General features: G+C 35.8%; 1 protein-coding gene across 3 annotated transcripts in view; it reads left to right on the plus strand.

Annotated features, from left to right (window-relative positions):
* The window catches only part of UNC13C (unc-13 homolog C), a 238485-nt gene that overhangs the window by 112034 nt on the left and 106557 nt on the right, over positions 1-19894 (plus strand). For all 3 annotated transcript variants that reach the window (XM_064456441.1, XM_064456442.1, XM_064456443.1), the window contains 4 exons: positions 1468-1687; positions 6986-7213; positions 12164-12305; positions 18937-19106. In XM_064456441.1, the coding sequence (XP_064312511.1) occupies positions 1468-1687; positions 6986-7213; positions 12164-12305; positions 18937-19106 (760 nt within the window). The remainder of the gene's footprint in view (positions 1-1467; positions 1688-6985; positions 7214-12163; positions 12306-18936; positions 19107-19894) is intronic.

A 19894-nucleotide genomic window follows, 5' to 3' on the forward strand; every position in this document is an offset into this window, starting at 1 on the left:
CACAAAAAATTATTTTTATCAGACAATTTAATATTAGCAGTATATCTTACATGTTGGAGCTGAGATACAGATCCATAAAACCAAGAGCATGTCAGTGCGATGTTAGAGAGGCTAATATCATGTATTTGACATATACTTACTGATGCCGTTTACCACAGCTGAATATTAAATTTATGGGAATGGTAACAAATAATTAACTGAATTAAGTTAGCCTTGCTTTCTATACTATCAGAACTGTGGCAGTGATGTTAAAGCTCATATGGACAAACCACACAAATTACAAAATATTGTCCCCTAGTTTGCTACAGCTACACAACCAGCATTACAGCTACCTTTCATTATATGCACACAAGATGAAGAGATGGCAGGACAGACTTTCAGAAATATCCCGCTTCCCCCTGTGCTATCTCTTTTAATATGGTTTCTTCATTCTAAAAGAAACAATTTATTCATTAGTAGAGGAAAAAGCCTAGAACTTCGAATACATTCATGGCAGCCATGTGTGTATTTAGTGGGGAAAAAAAAAAACAAACCCACATCCAAGGTCAAATTTTTGTGTGGTGCTGAGTGCTGCCTACAGGCTGCTGAGTTTTTCTTATTCCAAACAAATCAACTGGACTTAGAATTTCTATCTGGGTGCCTGAAAACAAAGCTTGAATAAACCAACTAGATCATTGTGGCCCTATAAGCCTATGTTTTATGTAGAACACTTCAGGGACTACTTTGTTTTCCCCTTATTACAAACTAAGGAGCAGAGATTCAGGTTGTTTGCAGTACTAATTATTGAAAAGCTGATCACTGTTCTCCTGCTAAAGAATGGGTCCCATGCTAGGTCATGGGTCTTAAGGCAAAACAGTCCAAGAAATGGGTGTGGATTCTTGAAAGTATGGATCATTCTTGTTTATAGGTAAGAAGCATCTTGGTGTTTAAAAAGAAGTAGCGAGTATGCTATTACAGGAATACAGACAAAATGGAACTATAAAGTTGGTCCACTTTTATTTGATGAGGAGGTTATATAGACACTAAGTATTAAAGGATAGCACAGTATATAATCAAAGTACATTCTCTGAGTATGTCTAAGTTCCTGTAGGAAGTATTTAAATATTCAGAGGTAAAGTTTTAGGTAGTTACTTAAAATGTATCTAATGTAGCTAATGAATTTTTAAATTTCTGCCTCAAAATATAAAAATATATATAGGACTCTGTTAATTGACTGACCTGATTCCAACTTAACTCTCTTGTTTCTGTTATCAGTCAAAACAGTCAGACAGTGTTCTTTTGCCTTTAAAGTGCAAGGTAAAATCAGTAAATCTGCAAAACTGTTGTGCAAATTAATTAATACTTCTATGTATATTCTGATATTTTCTAACATTGTAAGTGTAATGATGTGTACTTTGGCTCCAGTTCACTTTTGTTAAACAATACTTCAACTGAAGCCTTGATTCTTTTTTTTTTCTTATGCAACAGAAAATGCATGTTTTCAAGAAGACATTGCAGGCTTTGATCTATCCAATATCGTCAACTACACCTCATAACTTTGAAGTTTGGACAGCTACAACTCCCACATATTGTTATGAATGTGAAGGCCTACTTTGGGGCATAGCCAGACAAGGCATGAGATGCACCGAATGTGGTGTCAAATGCCATGAGAAGTGCCAAGACCTCCTAAATGCTGACTGTTTGCAGAGTAAGTATTTTCCTGACAGCTAAAGCTTTGCAGTACTTCACACCTTTTGTTATTCTGATTTTGTAATGGAAGGGGCTTTTACAACTCTAGAGTTATTCCATATTATTCACTATTGATAGGTTCCTGAGGGTTTACCTAGCTTCTACATGTAGGTAAAGTAAATAGATATTCTAGTCAGGTCTTCTTTCTTCCCACTGTGTTCTCTGTGTGAGGAGCTGTCACAAGGGGTGGATTCCCAAGGTTCATATTGTTCAGGAGCTAATCACAGTTTTCCTGAGCAACTGACCCCGTGGAGTCAATGATAAATTTCTAAATCAAACTGCTTAATTGTGATTCTGCACTATGGTTGAAACTGGGCTGTGTTTGACAGCTAAGCCTTTGACATAGTTTCACAAACGAGAAAAGAATGTTTGCTTTGAAAATCAAATATTATAAAAGTATATTGTGCAGCATTAATATGATTGTTGGTGGTGAGTTTTCAAGAGTGTATAAAGTAATGAAAATACTCATTAGTACTTCTTCAATAAGTGCAAATAACTTCTGTTAACTGGACAGTAACAAAAGAAGGGATGCTTTCATAATGTGATTCCTGTTCACTCTTGTTGACTAATTGTTCCATTTCATTCTAGGTACATTTTAAGACTAGCTAAAAATAATTAATTCCATATCTGCCCATTGACCTCTGTTTTAGGTAGTCATTTGACAGCCTAGTTCTGCTGGGAATCACTTGGCTTATATTACTTGGACTAAGAGGCACGAAAATGAGTTAAAAGAATGAGCTGGCAACAGGATATCTGCAAGTCACTTGCCAACTATCTGCTTATTAAGTTTAATCTCTAAATTTAATCTCTAAATTTAATCTCTCCCCTTATGCACATCTTGTTTAGCACTATTTATGTATAGGAGGAAGAGAACGTGGAGGAGGGGCACTGAATTCTGATATTCTCAAAATGGAATGTGGAATTAATTTTTTGGGAGGGCCTCAGAACAAATCTGTATGGATCACAGTGGATCTAATTGAAGCTCACTCTCTGCACGTTCTTCAAGGAATTGGGCTACTACTGCATTTGGAGCTACTTTGCTAGGACTCTCATCTTCTGCTCCCTGAAAATGCTGATTGTATTCTGTGGCAAAGAGATAACTATCACATGTTCTGTACTGTGTTAAGGGAATTCCCCTATGATAATTACATACATAACGGTCTAGAAGAAAGGCATAGATGAAATTTTCTCCGTCAGAAAGGGATTTTCTAACACATTGTTCCAAAATATTTTGAATTTAAGAAAATAAAGATTGATTGACTCTGTGGGTGAAACACAGACAAGACATCTTGATTTAACAGTAGTGCAATGAAGTATTGCAACGATCAAGTGGTTATGAGCATGGTAACCATGCCTTTCTGTTTGAAGGAGCCTTTCTGTTGCTGTTAGTTGCATGGTTCTTGTCTCACCAAACATCTGTGAAAACCCTTGTCTATTCCACCAGGGTTCCCAACCTAGTTACCGCATGCCATTTGGTTCCTTTTTTAATTATGTTAGTGGGAGTTGGGAGGTTTTTTGTATTGGAAGTTTGATATGGTAATGGCATTTATTTCTGTCCTGTAGTGCACTCCAAGTACAGTACAACACAGATAAATGGCACATTCTATCTCACATCCAATCCCCCCTAATTTTAAGAGTATTTAGATCTAAACTTTAGGATTTGGATTCATTTTTATCAGAAATAATAGCAGTTAAATCTTTGTGTTCTCATTCCTGCAGAAGTTTGCAGAGTGAAAAATGAAAACTTCCCAGATACCTGTGAAAGCTAGTATATATAAAGTATAGCATTTTAATCTGATTCTGCTATTTGAGAGAGTCACAGTCCAAACAGGAATTGTTACTAAAGCTTTAGTTATAGCTCAGTTATAAAAGCATTGTTAGAAAGCAAGATCCAAGATCATGTCCCTGACAATATCAAGGTTATGAGTTTCTTGCAATCCTCAACTAGTCCATGATTTCTCACAGTAGAGGATGGTTAGAGAGATTGTTCTTTCTAAGGCTTCTTAGATGCGATGAAATCTCTTGTCACTATACACAATGGAAAACAACATTCAAGCCAGCTAGGCCTGAGTGTAATACCTTTTTACTTCTATTTGCATGACCTCCAATTTGGTCATAATTCAATTCTTTCTGAGCAAGACTACAGGAACTGATTGCAAGTGTTTTTGTTGTCATGTCTCTGTGGAGGGGCTGAGCTGTTAGTGCCACTCAAAATCAGTAATCAATTCCCTGTGTGGTGGAACAGCTTCACATATTTATATGCTGACCACACTTCTGTTCTACCCTTCCCACTGTCAAGGAAATAAGCTGCTTCTAACCTTCTAAGAGCTGAGCTGCTTTTCAGGGTGCCACAACCATGCAGGTGGTATGACAGATGTATCCATTCCTGTAATAGTTGAATCTTGGATAAAACTGAAAAGCTACAAAAGGCACATAGAGTAAAAGTATCCTGTTTATCTTCCTTTTCACTTCTCTGAAGAAAAACTTGGCCCAGAGGTTCCCTGGCCCATATCACCAGCCCCCCAGAAAAATATAACAAATGGTTCAAGCACCATATTGCCTTTGAAGAATTTTTACAAATAGATTGATGATGAAGTTGAGAGAGAGTCTGCAAAAAATAAATAGGATTGACAGTCATCTGTGGTGTAAACAGTTTGGAGACATTGAACGGAGTCTTGAAAGAGTAACCTCTAGAGGCAAACTGCAGATAAAAAATACTTGACACTGCTAAGGGGTCCTGATCTTCCTATTAGTACACAAATGATTTTAAGCATCCTGTCATATTTTTTTGCAGCAGATTAATTGTTCAGTGAGTTTGAATATTATACTATGTTGAAAATGAGGTTCATGTACTTTGTTTCATTTATCTTTAAAATATTTAGTGTTCCATTGAAAAAATGAATTGACCAGTGCAGCTGGTTAAATCTCTAAGAAAGCTGATGCCAACAATATCATAAAATGAAATGTCTGAGGTTCACTGTGGTTATTTTTATCACAGGCATCCTTTTGACCATTTCATAATCACTAGGACATATAGTCTTCAAGCTTCTGTGATTTAAAAAAAATTTTTTTAATGTAATGATTGCTAATGTAGACTGTAGAAATTAATTAACATCTCAAGCTCTTTAAGGTCAATATCTGAGCTTGTTCTAAATTAGGTTTTAAAAAAATCCGTAGTCCATTCATTAGACTTCTCATCTTCAACAAGATAGCACTATCTAGTAGGTGCAACATTAGATCAGAATTTATTTCAGTCATGTTGAGTTTGTATGAGTCCGTAGGGTAGAAGAGGCTTGTTAACTTCCTGTGCAATGTAGTTTACAATATTGTCTTAATTAGTCTGATCAATACTGCATGAAAAGAGCTGTTGATATACTGTCAGCAATAGAGGATGTAAAAATAGTTGCAATAAATAATTTAGTATAAATGGAAGGCAATATGCTGATTTTTCAGTAGAACTTGAGGGAAGTTGTATTTTAATGCATATTCCAATTTTATCTGTAGCATCTCAAAAAAATCAGCAGGGTTTTCAACAGCGATGTTATTGCCATCTGGATTGTGTCCATGGTATATCATTATGATGTTTTATGTGAACTTTTTAGGGAAGCACAGAAAATAAGGGAAAATTAAAAATGTTGCTTTCCTTCATCTTGCAAGAACCACCTGTCACGCTTTCCACACAGCTCAGCAATCATGTTTTGTGATAAAATCACCGGAGAATTCTTTAACTGGTATCTGTTTTCATGGTAGGATTTAATTATTTTTCTACTATTTCCTAATTTTTTCTGTGTGGAAAATCCATAATCACCAGACCTTTGGTCTTCTGCATTCAAAAAAATTAGGTACTCAGGCCAAGAGATTTTTCAGGATTTCTCAAGATTTAATAGCCGTGGAAAACACCTTGAAGAAGCCATATAATTCAGCCTTTTGATGGTCCAGAATCACTGCTATCTGGTATCTCAACCCACACTTTTCCAATCTTATGACATTATGCTTTCCTACTTTACTAAGCTGGTAATTCTATCAGCTGAGATAGAGTTCATTCTCTTCCTTCTTTGTGTCTACTAGACACAGCATTCCTTGCAGAAATTCTCTGGGTGATTCCAGTGTTAGAGTTCTTGGAAAAACATTCCCTTTAATCTGTTCAGCTGCAACCTGCGTATAATGTCATGTCTACTCTTTGGGAGACGGGGCATAGAAGAGTGGCTTAAATAGCTATTAGAAGATTCCACTGTTAACATCGAGCTTCATGAAGTGCTCCTTTGTTCATGCATAATGTTTAAAGAAGGGATACAGTGCACTACTGAGCCAGAGTGAGGATGTCAAGTCAGCATTACACAACTGTTTAACAGTTAGGGTAATCCCAAACTAATCTAAATGTTTAAATCCAGTGAATAGTTAAGTTCAGTAGATTTTGAATGATTCATTAAATGAATTTATGTGATACTTAGCATTTTTTTTTAACGAACACTCTTCCAGGAAGGAATGAAAAACTTTCAATGAATACAGGTAGCATCAGCAAATATTGAAATGTATCTGGAAGAAGTAAAGAAAGCATCTGAAGCTGCTATGCCTATTTCTTTCTACTGTTCATTAGATTTCCACTGTGGGAAACAATAGCAGGAGTCTAGATTAATCTCCTTACTGTCAAAATAAAACTCCTCTGAAAAATGAGGTGGAAACATTACCTGGTTTAAATACTGTTTCTATTAATTGGGGGGGGTGTGGGGTGTGTGTGTCCTAATGAACCAAGTATGGGGGTTTGTACCGTCCTACTCCAAAAGGATTTATATCATGTTATATCATGCTAACTTAGAAAAAAGAAAAGAAAGAAATCATTTGAAGAATTATTCATAAATGCACTATTAAAGTTTAACTAGTAACAGGGGCAAAGGGCAGAGCAGACAGACCCAGATACTGAACACTTCTACACACCTTTCTGGAAGAATCAGTATGTCTAATTATGTAAGAAAATTTACTCACATTTGGATGTTTTCACAGTACTAATCAGTTCTGAATTCAATATATATTTCTAGGTATAACATATACCTGATTGAAGTTGAATATTAACCTATCATGTTACACTAATCAGTTGATAATTTTAGGTATCACAAAGAATAAAAGGCTTGATATTACCCATATGAAATACATATCTCTTTTGAGTACTGCAGTACCAAACTTGGCTGGAGACTCTAGAGACAAAGAACTAAAATAAAAAAGGTTTATTAAAAACTATTGACCTTTTCTCTCATTTCAGGAGCTGCTGAGAAAAGTTCCAAACATGGTGCCGAAGATAAAACACAGAATATTATTAGTGCAATGAAGGAAAGAATGAAGATTAGAGAGAAAAATAGACCAGAGGTGTTTGAGGTGATCCAGGAAATGTTTAATATTTCCAAAGAAGATTTTGTGCAATATAAAAAAGCAGCAAAGCAGAGTGTTTTGGATGGAACATCCAAATGGTCGGCGAAAATAACCATCACAGGTAAATTTTCTTCTGAACTGTTTGCTCTAACAGCTCTTTCTTTCCTAGTCCTCTGGTTCAGGAATAAGATTTATTATAATTAGACCTGGAACTGTGTGTTCAACTGCATAATTGGTGCATCTATAAATGGTTGAATTTATAGCATGTTAACTGGAAGAGTTTTAAGTTACAGCTGTTGGCAAAGCTACTTTATATTCCACTGATCTAGGAAGGAAGATAAGCAAACGGTCTTGTCACATCTCCTCTACTTCCAACCAGTATTTCCTGTGCTAGTGCTAAACTTTTTGCCACCTATTGCAAGAATTAAAGTTCTCAGTTGTGTTTATCGGTTTTAATGACCGCAATGCTAAGAACACTGCAGTTTGCCATTCCAGACCCCATTGGTTTGAAAATCATCATCCAATCTTTTTGTTTGACTAAGGGTGTGTTGCAGTTTAGTGCTGCTGAGCCACGAAAACCTGTGCACCCAGAACATACCTGAGATTGCTTCCAACTGCATTAGGCTGGTTGCTCATAAAGATTTCCTGGTCCTCTGAAATTGACATTTCAGTTTCTGTATTAAAACCTCAGCATAGAAAATCTAAATAAAAGCTCAGCTGACTACACAGGTCAACCTGACTTTATGTGCTATTGGATTAGAGACAAAGATTAAACTAAAAGACCAAAGAATTGAAAGGCAGCAATGTGAAACATTAAGGAACTCTGGTTAGATTTCACATCTAAATTAGCCTCAATTTCATTTTAATGTTATGAAAGATCATAAGCCCTCTTCTGATATTAAAAGTAAATTAAATATTTTCTCTTTCTCCAGGATTTTCATTATTCCTGTTACAGGGGATAAGGAGATAAACCTTAGGAACTTATTTTTAGCTTTTATGAGTCAGTTTTGATAAAAATAAGTGAAACAAAAGCTATATTTTTGAAATAAACCATAGTCTGTACTTAAGTAACACACACATTTTCCTCACTACTTAACAGCAACTTGCATAAAAGGTATGTTTAAGTCAGATCTTGGTGCCTGATGTTTCAGACCTGTACATATGCTAGTTTTCCTTATGAATTTCACAGGATATTTTCCATATATCCTCTGTAAGCTCAAACGCATGCACACTGTTACAAAAGTACAGAATGTCCTTTACTACTCTTTTCTTTATGAAACAAGTGACTAGGATACCCTGAGCAGATAGATGGCATTATTTTAGCAAGTTACTCAGTAAATGTGCAAACATTTTCAGACTCTCTGCTGGGTAAACATCACTTTACTAGTGTTGGTACAAAACACTTGTATTACTGAATGGCTTTGTTCTTCTTTTTTAGAAGTAAAACTCATATTAACTCAAGCTCTGCAGAATTATGACCTAGTAAATCACAGAATAATTTAGGAAGTGATGTTGGAAGGGATTTCTACAGGTATATTCAAACCTTCTGCTAAAAATAAGGCTAACTTCAAAGTTAGATTAGCTTGCTCAGGGCTTTGCCCAGACTAGATTTGAAATCCTCCAATGATAGAGATTCCCTGTTCTCTCTGGGAAACATGTCCTGCTTACTGGACAAGCTGTTTCAGTTATTAACCCACTCACATTGTAAAACTGTTCTTACGTCCAGCTGGGCTTTCTCTTGCTGCAGCTTGCAGCTGTTACATCTTATTATTTCACTGTGTGCCTTTGAGAAGAGTCTGGCTTCATAGAATCATAGAATAGTTTGGGTTGGAAGGGACCTTTAAAGGCTATCTAGTCCAACCCCCCTGCAATGAGCAGGGACATCCTCAACTAGATGGGCTTGTCCAGGTGCTCATCATCTCTGTGTCATGCTCTTTGGATAGTTGAGGACTGCAGCCTGGTCTCCTCTTAGCCTTCCTCTTCTCCAGGTAAGAAAACCCAACACCTTTAGACCTTTCTCATGTCATGTGCCCCAATCCCTAACCAAATTGGCAACCTTCCACTGACTTTCTCCAGTTTGTCAGTCTCTCTTACTGGGGAGCTTCCAAGAGCAGAAACAATCTTTCATCTGGGTATGGCCTCACAGGCATCAAACTGATGCAAATAAACACTTCCTTCAGTATACCCTGAAGACAGAATGCAAGACTCTCTCTTTATGAGATAATTTCCCACACCAAGTAAAGTTAGAGACAAACCTAAGCTAATTGGTGGGTCTTAGAGAAAGATGGAAAGAGAATCCAGACTTCCTGAGGAGCAGAATTTTAATAGGGAATAGTAGTAGTCTTTCCCTGCTAGTGTTTTAGAGATGGGTGCTTCCTCATCAATAGCTTAGTATATGTTGGGTCCCAAGCTGTCAAAGACTGCTAATTCCTTCCCTGATGGACATCATGTTCTATCCATGATTTAAAAAAAAAAAATTAAAAAAAAATAATCAGAGTTTTGCTCTGCATTTACTCCAGATTTCCTTTGCAAGGTGTTTGCTGCAGTCAAACTTGATGGGTACTGTGAAGTGTTTCTTCTTTATAGTCCTTACAATACTGAGTAATAAGATGGGGAGTGACCATGAAAATCCCCTGTGCTGCACAGAGGTTTGCTGGTTTTCTTGTGGCAAAGTGTTAAAAGAGTTGTTGAACTTAAAGGTGAGCAACTGATTTTTCTCTTACAAAAAGACAAGTGTTTTCAATTTCTGGACTTTTTCTGTAATGACAAGTGGCTGTCAGTAGTATGCTACCTAGCAGGTATTTTTGAAAAAATAGACACATTTAAACTGTTCTCTCAAGGTAAAGGTGTCATTTTAACAACGAGAGAGAAAGTAACTGCTTTTCTTAAAAGGCTTTTGCTATGGTGACAGCATTTTGAAAACAGATGTTTGGAAGTGTATCTATCATTATGTGATTTTTCTGCCAAAAACAATGTCTGTTACCTACAGAAATCTGTACACTTAAATAAACTTGGAAATGGAATTTTCTACCTCGTTTAAAAATCTTCCAGATGAGGAGTACTAGTGGGTTTTGAACACATTTGTTAAAAATATAAAAATACAACAGTTTCCAATTAGTTTGCAAGAACAACTGGTTGACATCAGGCACTGAAATTTACCAGCTGAATTTCGAAAAAAATTTTGCATAATTGGTAAATGGGATCAAAAAATTAGGGTAGTGATTTAGTAAGTGCAGCCAATCATAGACTTCCTCCATTTAAATCTACGTGTCTTTGTGAGGTATGTTTTTCAGCTATGACAGCCATTATAATTGGACTTTGACCCAGACCTTAAAATCACTGTATCACAGAGTGTTAAAACATTATTTTTAAAGATAATGCATATTCAATCATAATAATAACATTTTAAAAATATTTTAAAATATTATTTCATCTTTATCTCATCTTGTTTTTTAATTTCTGCATTTATATGTTATATAAAGTACATAATGTGTTAGTACAGTGGTGGTACTTGTATATAATTTGTAAATAAATAAATGAATGTATTTGGGTTGCATGCTCAAAAAATTTTACTATAGTACTCTTAGATTCCATAGGAATTTTTTTATATCTCGGGGAAAGGCCACTGAGCAATGGAACTGGCATTTCCATTGCTGAAATGTAAAGCTAGCATTCAGGAGGGGAAGGAGAAAAGCATTTGTCAAGTGGACCATGAATGAGTTCCTTTGTGAGAGTTGGTAGGCATGTCTTTAGCTACACGTAGCTCTGTAGTCCAAACTAAAGCCTAATCACATCTGGGGCAGTACATAAACTGTACATTGAGCTGAATAATAGCAGATGTGTGCCAGAAGGAATCTAGGGAAAATCTGAGACAGTGAGTCAGATGGATTAAGAAAAAAGGGGGCCATTCTGAAGGTCATGGGACAGTGCATGAAGCTCAAAGGAATAGTTGTTGAATTTGGGGACTGTCTAGTTCATTCCTAAGCATTAGTCTTTTCAGGAATGAGATGTGTAAAAAAGTGACAGAAACCTACATTTTTTTCGCTGAAGTCAACAGATATGACTAACCCATACCAGGAGCTGATCTGCTGAGTAAGAAGGTGACATTTTTATGTAATCAGTTTTCTGAGCACACTGAGGGAACTTCATTATCCAAAATTATTGACATTAGAGAATGTTAACTAAATGTTATAATTGAGATGGTTTAAATAATATGTGCAAAATAATAAAACCAAGTTCTGCTCATGCTAGGAGCCATGGCAAATGTTTTAGCTGCAGCTGTCTGGGTTTGATAGGCTGCTATTTGGCAGTTCTGTCTTCAGAGATTTCTAGTTTTATGAATTATGATGGAAAATCAAATTGTGTGTATTTATATTTGCTACAAAATGCATATACATTAACTATACACCCACCTTAACTGTCAGAAAGGCTGACAAGCACATAAACAGTTAATGATACTTGATCAGAACTGTCACCCTGTCTGTGGTAGAATAGAGGAAGTATTCTGAAAAACCTCATGGTTCATCTCGCACATGAGGAAGACAAATGACAAAGTCATAACCATGCCCCTCGTGTTTATTTTTACAATCCACAGTGCAGATTTTTGAAAATTGGAGGTTTTATTTTGGAAATTTTAGTTTGGATCTTTGCAAAAACTTTGGAAATCATTATTTATTCTTTTATTTGGGGTGGGAATGGAAATTTCAGGGAATTACGCTTAAGCCAAGTTATACAACAACACTGTATTACCTGCCATGCTGATTAAACCAAAGTTCGAGAGTACCTGATTTATGCATGGCAAGAGAAGTATATATTTTCTGCTCCATAGTGAATCTTTAAATTTATTACTCTATTAAACATATTTGTAAATTTTATACAGTCCAGAAGGATAGTTAGACAAGCCTTGTCTATCTCCAGAGTAACAGACACTGGGAAAATTCATCCAGAAAGCTTTGTTTCAGGAGCCCTCGGTTTGAGGGCTTTGTTTCCTGTTGCTGTTGTCACTGTCTCATTTATTTCTTGGCAATGAAGGCTATGAGGGCTAAAGCACATTTTTCTCCCTTTGTTGCAGTTCTTTGTGCTCAGGGCTTACAGGCTAAGGACAAAACTGGCTCAAGTGACCCATATGTTACTGTACAAGTTGGCAAAACCAAGCGGAGAACAAAAACTATTTTTGGAAATTTGAATCCTGTATGGGATGAAAAATTCTATTTGTAAGTATAGAAGATACTATTGTTTCTTGCTTTTTTAAATTTACATTTAGGTAATATAATGCTACCAAGTGAAATAATTACTTAATTTTAAACTATTTTTTGTCTGTATTATGCACATTCATAGCATTAATAAATTAGCAAGTTGTGAATGGAGAGAGCATAGTAGTGTATTGTGATTTTATCATGTAGTAGTCATACAGCTCATAATTATGTCTTTTGGTGGTCTATTTGTTCTAATTTGTTAGGGAACTTAAGTGACAGTTTTCAGACTCTGACCTTACATGCTGTTATAAATGCCTTCCTATGTCTCAAATACTGACCATGCAAGTTAAATGCATTTATTCAACCTTACAATTCTCCTAGGTGAAACGGGGGAATTTGGTAGTAACTAGTATGCTTCAGACTCTGGGCTGGGCTGTTTGTAATGTCTATCCTTTCCAAGACTAAGTGTTGTCCAGAAGTCTGATCTGGAGAGTATGGTGCAATCCTCCTGTCTCCTTTCTTTGGCCACAGCCTTTGAACTGAATATGGTACAGTTTGTTGTCAGTGTTCAACCCTGACTGCAAAGTAGATGTTTCAGTTTGTAATATGTTGACTAAGGTTTGAATATAATTTCATGGCAGTTCTAGTTCTGGCAATGTTCCTAGAACTTCTTTCAGAAAGACATATTGCAGTACAGGAAATTCCAATTCACAGGTACTATGCCATTCTTTTCCTCAAAATATTGCATTAGGATACAACACGATCCTGACTGAGAATGTGACCAATCTGATAAAAGTATCAATTTGCTCAGTGTTATTCCTCTACATGTAGCAAAAGTATTTCAGCATTTATTGTTTTCTCAGCTTGATTGCTACATGCCACAGTATCTGATGTGCACTTAACTACTAGTGTTAAAGTCAATTAAAGATTCTGAAAGGCTAATATAAATCCTAGAGTTCTTTTGGAGAATTTTAAGTGAAAGAGAACTGTTTATTTGGGCAGATTTTTTAAATTGTTCATAAAAGTTACAGTCTGCCCTGAAAGCACCTACCAGAGTATTATCATATGAAGTTAGTAGGTATTTTACGGAAGCTGTGTGAGAACACTAGTATAGTAAATTATGAAAAGGATAAATTATAATAATAAAAAAGAATATACAATTTCAGTCTTTGTTAAATACATCAGTTTCATTTGCATTTTTACTGAGAATATATGCAAAGTGTTCACATGTTATAATAGTCTAATCTTTTTGTACTACATTTTAAAAGTCTAGTATGTTTATGCCTAATAGTGCTACTCAAATTTGGATGTTAATTTGATACAACTTGATGAAACACTGTACCAGTGATGATAAAAATGATGTGTCATTTTTATAAGCAACCCTGAATTTATGAAGCAGCAGCAGAGCAGCTCAGGATTCTGCAGACTGCCCAGTCAAGATTCAGAATCTCTAGTTAGTCACCATGCGCAACAATTTCAAAATAACCGCTGACCACGATGTAAAATAATTGTCTTCAGGCTATAACATTGTTCAGTTTCTTCTTGTATTCCTTTCCTCCAATAAGGAAGACATCAGTTGCAATTATTTCTGTCTACATAAACCATGGAAAAAATTCTGTTAGGGTTCAGGCATTTGAAATAGAGCTCTGTTTTCTTCAAGAAGGTGCAGCGTCATAACACGAGAAGGTTAACTTCTTATCATGTAGCACAACAGCTATTTTCTCTTCCCTGTTTTTTGACTAAAATCTGCTACCTTATTGTTGAGGAGGTTATCATTTCACTGGTGAGCTGGAAAAAGGTATGACCCAAGATGTCGCTTCTATTTGTCTGGAAAAGGTGCTAGTTAATCCAACTATATTAAACAATGTATGCCCATTCCTTTCACAGATTCAAAGGCCAGTACTAGAAATAGTTAATTCAGAGAAAACACACACTCAGAAACTTTTTACAGGCTTCCCATATACAGATCATATTTTCTTTTCGAGTAGCGTTACTCCAGTAAGAGTTGAAGTGTCATACCTCATTGAATGACTGTGATTAACCAAAGATAGAAGATAATTACTTTCACCCAGCACTAAGTTTTTGTATCATCTGCTGCTCTAGTAATAACATTAATTAAAAAATCCCAAACCCGACTATAGCATAAATCTCCTAACTACTTTGAACTGAATACTTTTTCAATCATTTTTATAGCGCTTGTACTTTCTAAAATAAAGTTATCTCCCTGACTTATTTAATGCATTGGATTTCAATTGAAAGTATATGAGAATTTCTGAAGTGTATTAAGCAAATTAAAAATGTTTAACTAAGCATCATTTTAACTCTTAAATGATAAATTGCAGAAATAAAACATATCTCAAAATCTTACAATCATACATTTACTCACAATACCACAACATTCATTTAAATCTCTCCATCTGTTCCAAAACAAGGACTTGGAAAAAAACATTGGCTCCCCACTGTGTGTTTGCTCTGTCATAGCAGATAGAGTTTGCAGGCTCACACACAAACCTAATAGGATTGTATGGTAAACAGAGAGTCAATGTTTCTAACAAAACATAATGTAGCCCTTGCTAAATGACCATGGGATACTGGCATAGATTTTAACATGGAAACTCATAAACATAAGTAAAGTAGCACTTACGTACGGCTGCACACATCTCAGTAAAAAACCAAGACTATCAGAGGAAGAATACATCTTTCCTTAAATGTTTTATACACAAAATAGAGAAGTAAAGCGGACAGCAAATGTTCCTTTAATAAATGTTATATAGGTGGTGAGGACTTTGATCCTTTCTATTGGCATTATTAGAAAGGAGATTACAAAGGTGTTTTTATTTTTTCTATAAAACAACAGTGATAAAGTATTTTCAGTGCCAGAGGAAAGGAAGAGTCTTGCAGCTATCTGTCACCTTCACTCTTCTGGTTGAGTGTGACATCTGATATGGGAAAGGGGCTGCATTTTTATTTTTTAGTTACAAGGAAGAGGTATTTAGGCTGTGTAGTTTTCAGCTTTGTACAAACTTTTAGATCTATACACTACAATAAAACTCATCTCCACTCTCATTCTTTCTTGACCATTTTCAACAGTTGATTGCTGAAATACAGAAATTGTTTTTTTACTGGCAGTGTGGTCTAGCAAGCACACATCTCTGAGTTGCCTTGCAAACTTTGCAGGTATCATGTTTCCTCTGACCACTCATTAACACCTCAGATGCAGTTGTATAATACAGAAGTATTTCATATAACTGGATTATTATTTTACATTACTTATTATTTTTATTTTGGCTGTCACTAGGCCACCATATGGCTCTGTTAAATAGCAAATTTGTTAGTGGAAGTAAAAGGTTTTACTGAAGAGTACAAGGAAAGAATGCTGTTATGATGAATGTATTTAATTTTGACAGGGTGGGAAATTAGTCTCCATACATTCTTTACCAGTTTCTTTACTAATTTGCATTTATTTCTTTACTGAAAGTAACATAGTATCAGTTAGCTGTTATTTTAACACTGGGTGCAGATCTCTTGGATGAGGTACAATCATGTCATGCCAGTGCACCTAATATTAAATTTAGATGGGGCTACTATAGTAAAGATATTTTATTATTACATTTTTTTATTACTCTAGACATTAGAATAAGCAGGAATGCAGTGAGGATTATTTCATGTCTGTGCGGCATTCTGTAAATGCCGAAGTAATGCAGCATCACCAGATTGTTGATATTAAAACTATCTCTTGTATCTAGCATCTCTGAATATACCACAGCTTTTCCAGCTTTCAGAAGCATCGGTATCTTCATTCTCTGTGTGCTAAAGAACAATTCACTTCTCACCTTCCTATGTCACGCCTTAGTGAACACTTTTACTGAACATACAAAGCAGAGTGGCTGGAAGAGAAACACTGAAAACAGCATAGGTTGTTTTTGCCTTGAATTCCCTGGGCTGGTTTTGCTGGGCAGAGTAAGCAGAAGCAGGAATTCTATCCAATGTTTTTTGCAAAGCCACAGAGCTTCTGCACAGATGTTACCAGTGACTAAAGCAGAATATGCATCTCATTATATAGTGTTGTTTCTCAGAGGCTGGGCAGATAAGTAGAATGATGCAGAGACAGCTCTGTAACTTTAAGAGTAAATCTCCCTGAACTCTCACTGCCACAGGGCAGGTCAGTAGAAATACATGTTCATCCACTTCCATTCTTGTATCACAAATCTTTACTAGTTTTGGAGTCTTGCACAGGAACTTTACAGACAGTTAGCAAAGCTAAAGATTTAGACATGAAGATGAACATGTGAGTAAACCCATTGGTTGTGATAGGTTTTGCCATGTTTCACTGACCTAAGGTTAAAGGAGAACAAGATGTGGGAGGGACAAATGAAGACATCAGGGAAAAGTGCAGTCATCCTGACCATCTGAATAAACATTTCTTAATCAGCTAATTATACATCAGAAGGAAACTGGTCTTGTCTCAAGTGAACAAAAATATGGTATTTGTACTGAAGTACCATTTAATGACTTATTATATGCAGCATCTCCCTGAGAAGCAAAGCAGGAACAAGGTTTCTGCTAATAACACAGATATGGTGATGAGGGTCACATGAATGCCTTACCAATGATGGATCTCCCTATGTCACTGTAGAAATCCCCTGTTTAATACTTCTGTTGGGTGCACAGCTAAATGCAGTTCAAGACTCCAGCAATGTTAAGCAAAAATTCAGGGCTACATTTCAGGAAAACTATGTGCTGGCTGGGTTTAGCCTAGTTTCTTAAGGCAAATATGTTTATTTGATCCACCTATGTCTTCCTATATTTTAGATGTCCTTGCCAATAGCTTTTGAATTTTGTGGTCAGCGTAATTTCACAGAGTGCCTAATACTATGTCCGTCATGTTCTGTGAAAGTAGGTGGTCAGACAGACATGAGATACTAACAGTGTCCTCACTATGAGCTCACCCCATAATAGACACCAGGGAGTGCATATGAAGGGATAGCTTATGAAAATCCGAATTACAGGAGAAGATTCAGTAGGTGATTGCACTTCGTTAGATATCAGGGAAGCCAGTCGTAAGACAAAAGGAAGCTAGGCTTCCTTAGTTTTGCTAATCACAGAACAATGTGGGTTTTAATTACCAGAAATATCTGCAGTGTTAAAATTTGGCATACTGACAGACACAAGCATTTCTGTGATACTGAATGGTGTCACAGTGAGGCAGAATAAAATCTGTGCATGCCATTTTTAGTGACTGATTGGCCTTGATGTTAATAATACCGTTTAAAGCACTTTATACTTCTAAAGCCCATTACCGCAACTAATTTATTCTTAGAACACCCCTGAGGGATGTCAGCTGGGAGATAAGTTATAGTATTTACTGTTTTAATGCTGGAAATGCTGAGACACTGAGGCACAATGCTGGAAATCTCTGAGCAGTGATAGTACTTGGAATTCAAGTAAGAACTCCTAACGTATTGTCAAACTAAGACCTTGCTGAAGATGAAAATTTGCTGTTACACTTTAAAGCTGTATTTAAAGATAACCAAAGATACATAATGTTTAAAATATTTTTGTAGTATTACTGAAAGAATATAAAAAACCTGGTTAGCACAGATGCATGAGTATGAGTATGACATGGCTTATGACGGCTGCCAGGTCTGTACTAACCATTAAATGTCATCAGAATGTTTTTCACTACCACAGACTTCTGCAGTCAATGTTAGGATATTCCAATCAAGTCATCAAAAGCCAACACTGACCAATAGTTAACAGACCTCACTGTGGCTTACAAGAATAAGCAGCAGTAGAGATTCTTTTCCATTTCTGTACAAATATACGTAGGGTGGAGCTGGGAGTAAAAAATGTTATCCACTGGGAAATCTGCATATTCCAAGTGAAGCCACCTCACTCTCTCATACAGCCAGTAGTTTCTCTAATCCACTCAACTCATGAGTGGTTAGTAAGCCACTTAAATTTGCAAGGAATTTTTTTAGTATGTAGCAGTCTGGCCCTACTCTTCCTCACCAGGGAATGGAGGTCTTGGAGAAAAGTAATGTATCTTTTAAAGAAAGCAGCTACTTACTTCCCTAGGTTTTTCCAGTTGCCTGTCTTGTCTTGCTGTGACATTTGTGCATACTTGTTGGGCTGTTTTTCAGGTTGTTGGTTTTTTTTTGGTTGGTTGGTTTTTTTCCCAAAACCTCCTGCTGTGTACTAGAAATACTATTTTAAGATTCTGTCACTTTTTGTATTATAACATTCTAGGCTACTCTTTTTGTGGTCTACTGTACATACTACATAGTGTTCCTAAATGAATAAACCTGATCTAAATGTACCTTTCCTATGATACTTGTAAAATAATACTGAGATGTACACATTGTAAATTAATTAATAATTTTAATGATGAGTTCATTACATTCCTAAATGCAATCTATATATATAATTCAGTCAAGTCAATCTCTCTAATTCCTCTTATATATAGTAATTGTAGTTTTGTCCCTGGCAATGTGGTACAGCCTCCTGAATGCTGCAGGTAGTTTGTATTCTGTCACTTTATGCAGTTAAGCAAGTGTATGGAAATCAAGAACATTGAATATAGACAGCAGTACAAATTTATGTAACTTATGTATCACTCACATTTTTAATTTTATTATTATTTTTGCAGTGAATGCCATAACTCTACAGACAGAATAAAAGTGAGAGTATGGGATGAAGATGATGACATCAAATCTAGGGTAAAACAACATTTCAAAAAGGAATCAGATGATTTCCTTGGGCAAACAATCATTGAAGTAAGAACACTGAGTGGAGAAATGGATGTATGGTATAATTTAGGTATGATTCTTACTGATTTTTTAAAAACAAATTTAGGCAGAATCTCAGCATCTGTAGCTTTGGGACTTTGAAATGCATAGTTTTGGTACCAATATAATACTTTAAAATATTACAGGTTGATTTGAAAATGTAAGACACATTCCTGATTTTGGCCCAGAATTATGACAATTACAGTATGCAGACTATGAATAACAAGATTAAAGAAAAATATTTCCTTTTAATGTAGAATTACAAATGTGTAAGAAACCCCAACATCTCAGACTAGTCCATTCACCATAGCATTCAGTGGGAAATACATCTACAAAGATACATAGAATAATCTAGCAAATATTTTGCTTGTTGTCCACATTCATTTTATCACATATATTAAAAAATTATTTATGCAGCATTCTGGGCATAATCAGGGTGCTGGGCCATCTTGTCTAGTCTGCACTTTTCCTAGAAAGGTTGGACTAGATGATCCCTGAGGTCCCTTCCAACCTGGGATTCTGTGATTCTGTGATCTTTGTTTTTCACTGTGGTTTTTCATTAAACTGGCTTGCTTGAGTTTTCTGTTCTGTAAATGTCAAATGTGTTTACATGCAGACTCATTAACTGACGACAGCCTGGTGAAGCTCAAAATGCTCTCTCTTGTCCTTAATGACTGCACTTTCTTGTCTGGACAGGTCTTAAGAAGTATAATTCTTTAAACCAGAAATAAGTCAACGAATGTGTGTCTCTGAAATATTTCCTTTATCTAAATCTAAGCATAAAGTTGTTCTTTAATTGTAAAAATATCTTTGGGTGCA

Source organism: Phalacrocorax carbo, chromosome 7, assembly GCF_963921805.1.
Source record: "Phalacrocorax carbo chromosome 7, bPhaCar2.1, whole genome shotgun sequence".
NCBI lineage: Eukaryota > Metazoa > Chordata > Aves > Suliformes > Phalacrocoracidae > Phalacrocorax > Phalacrocorax carbo.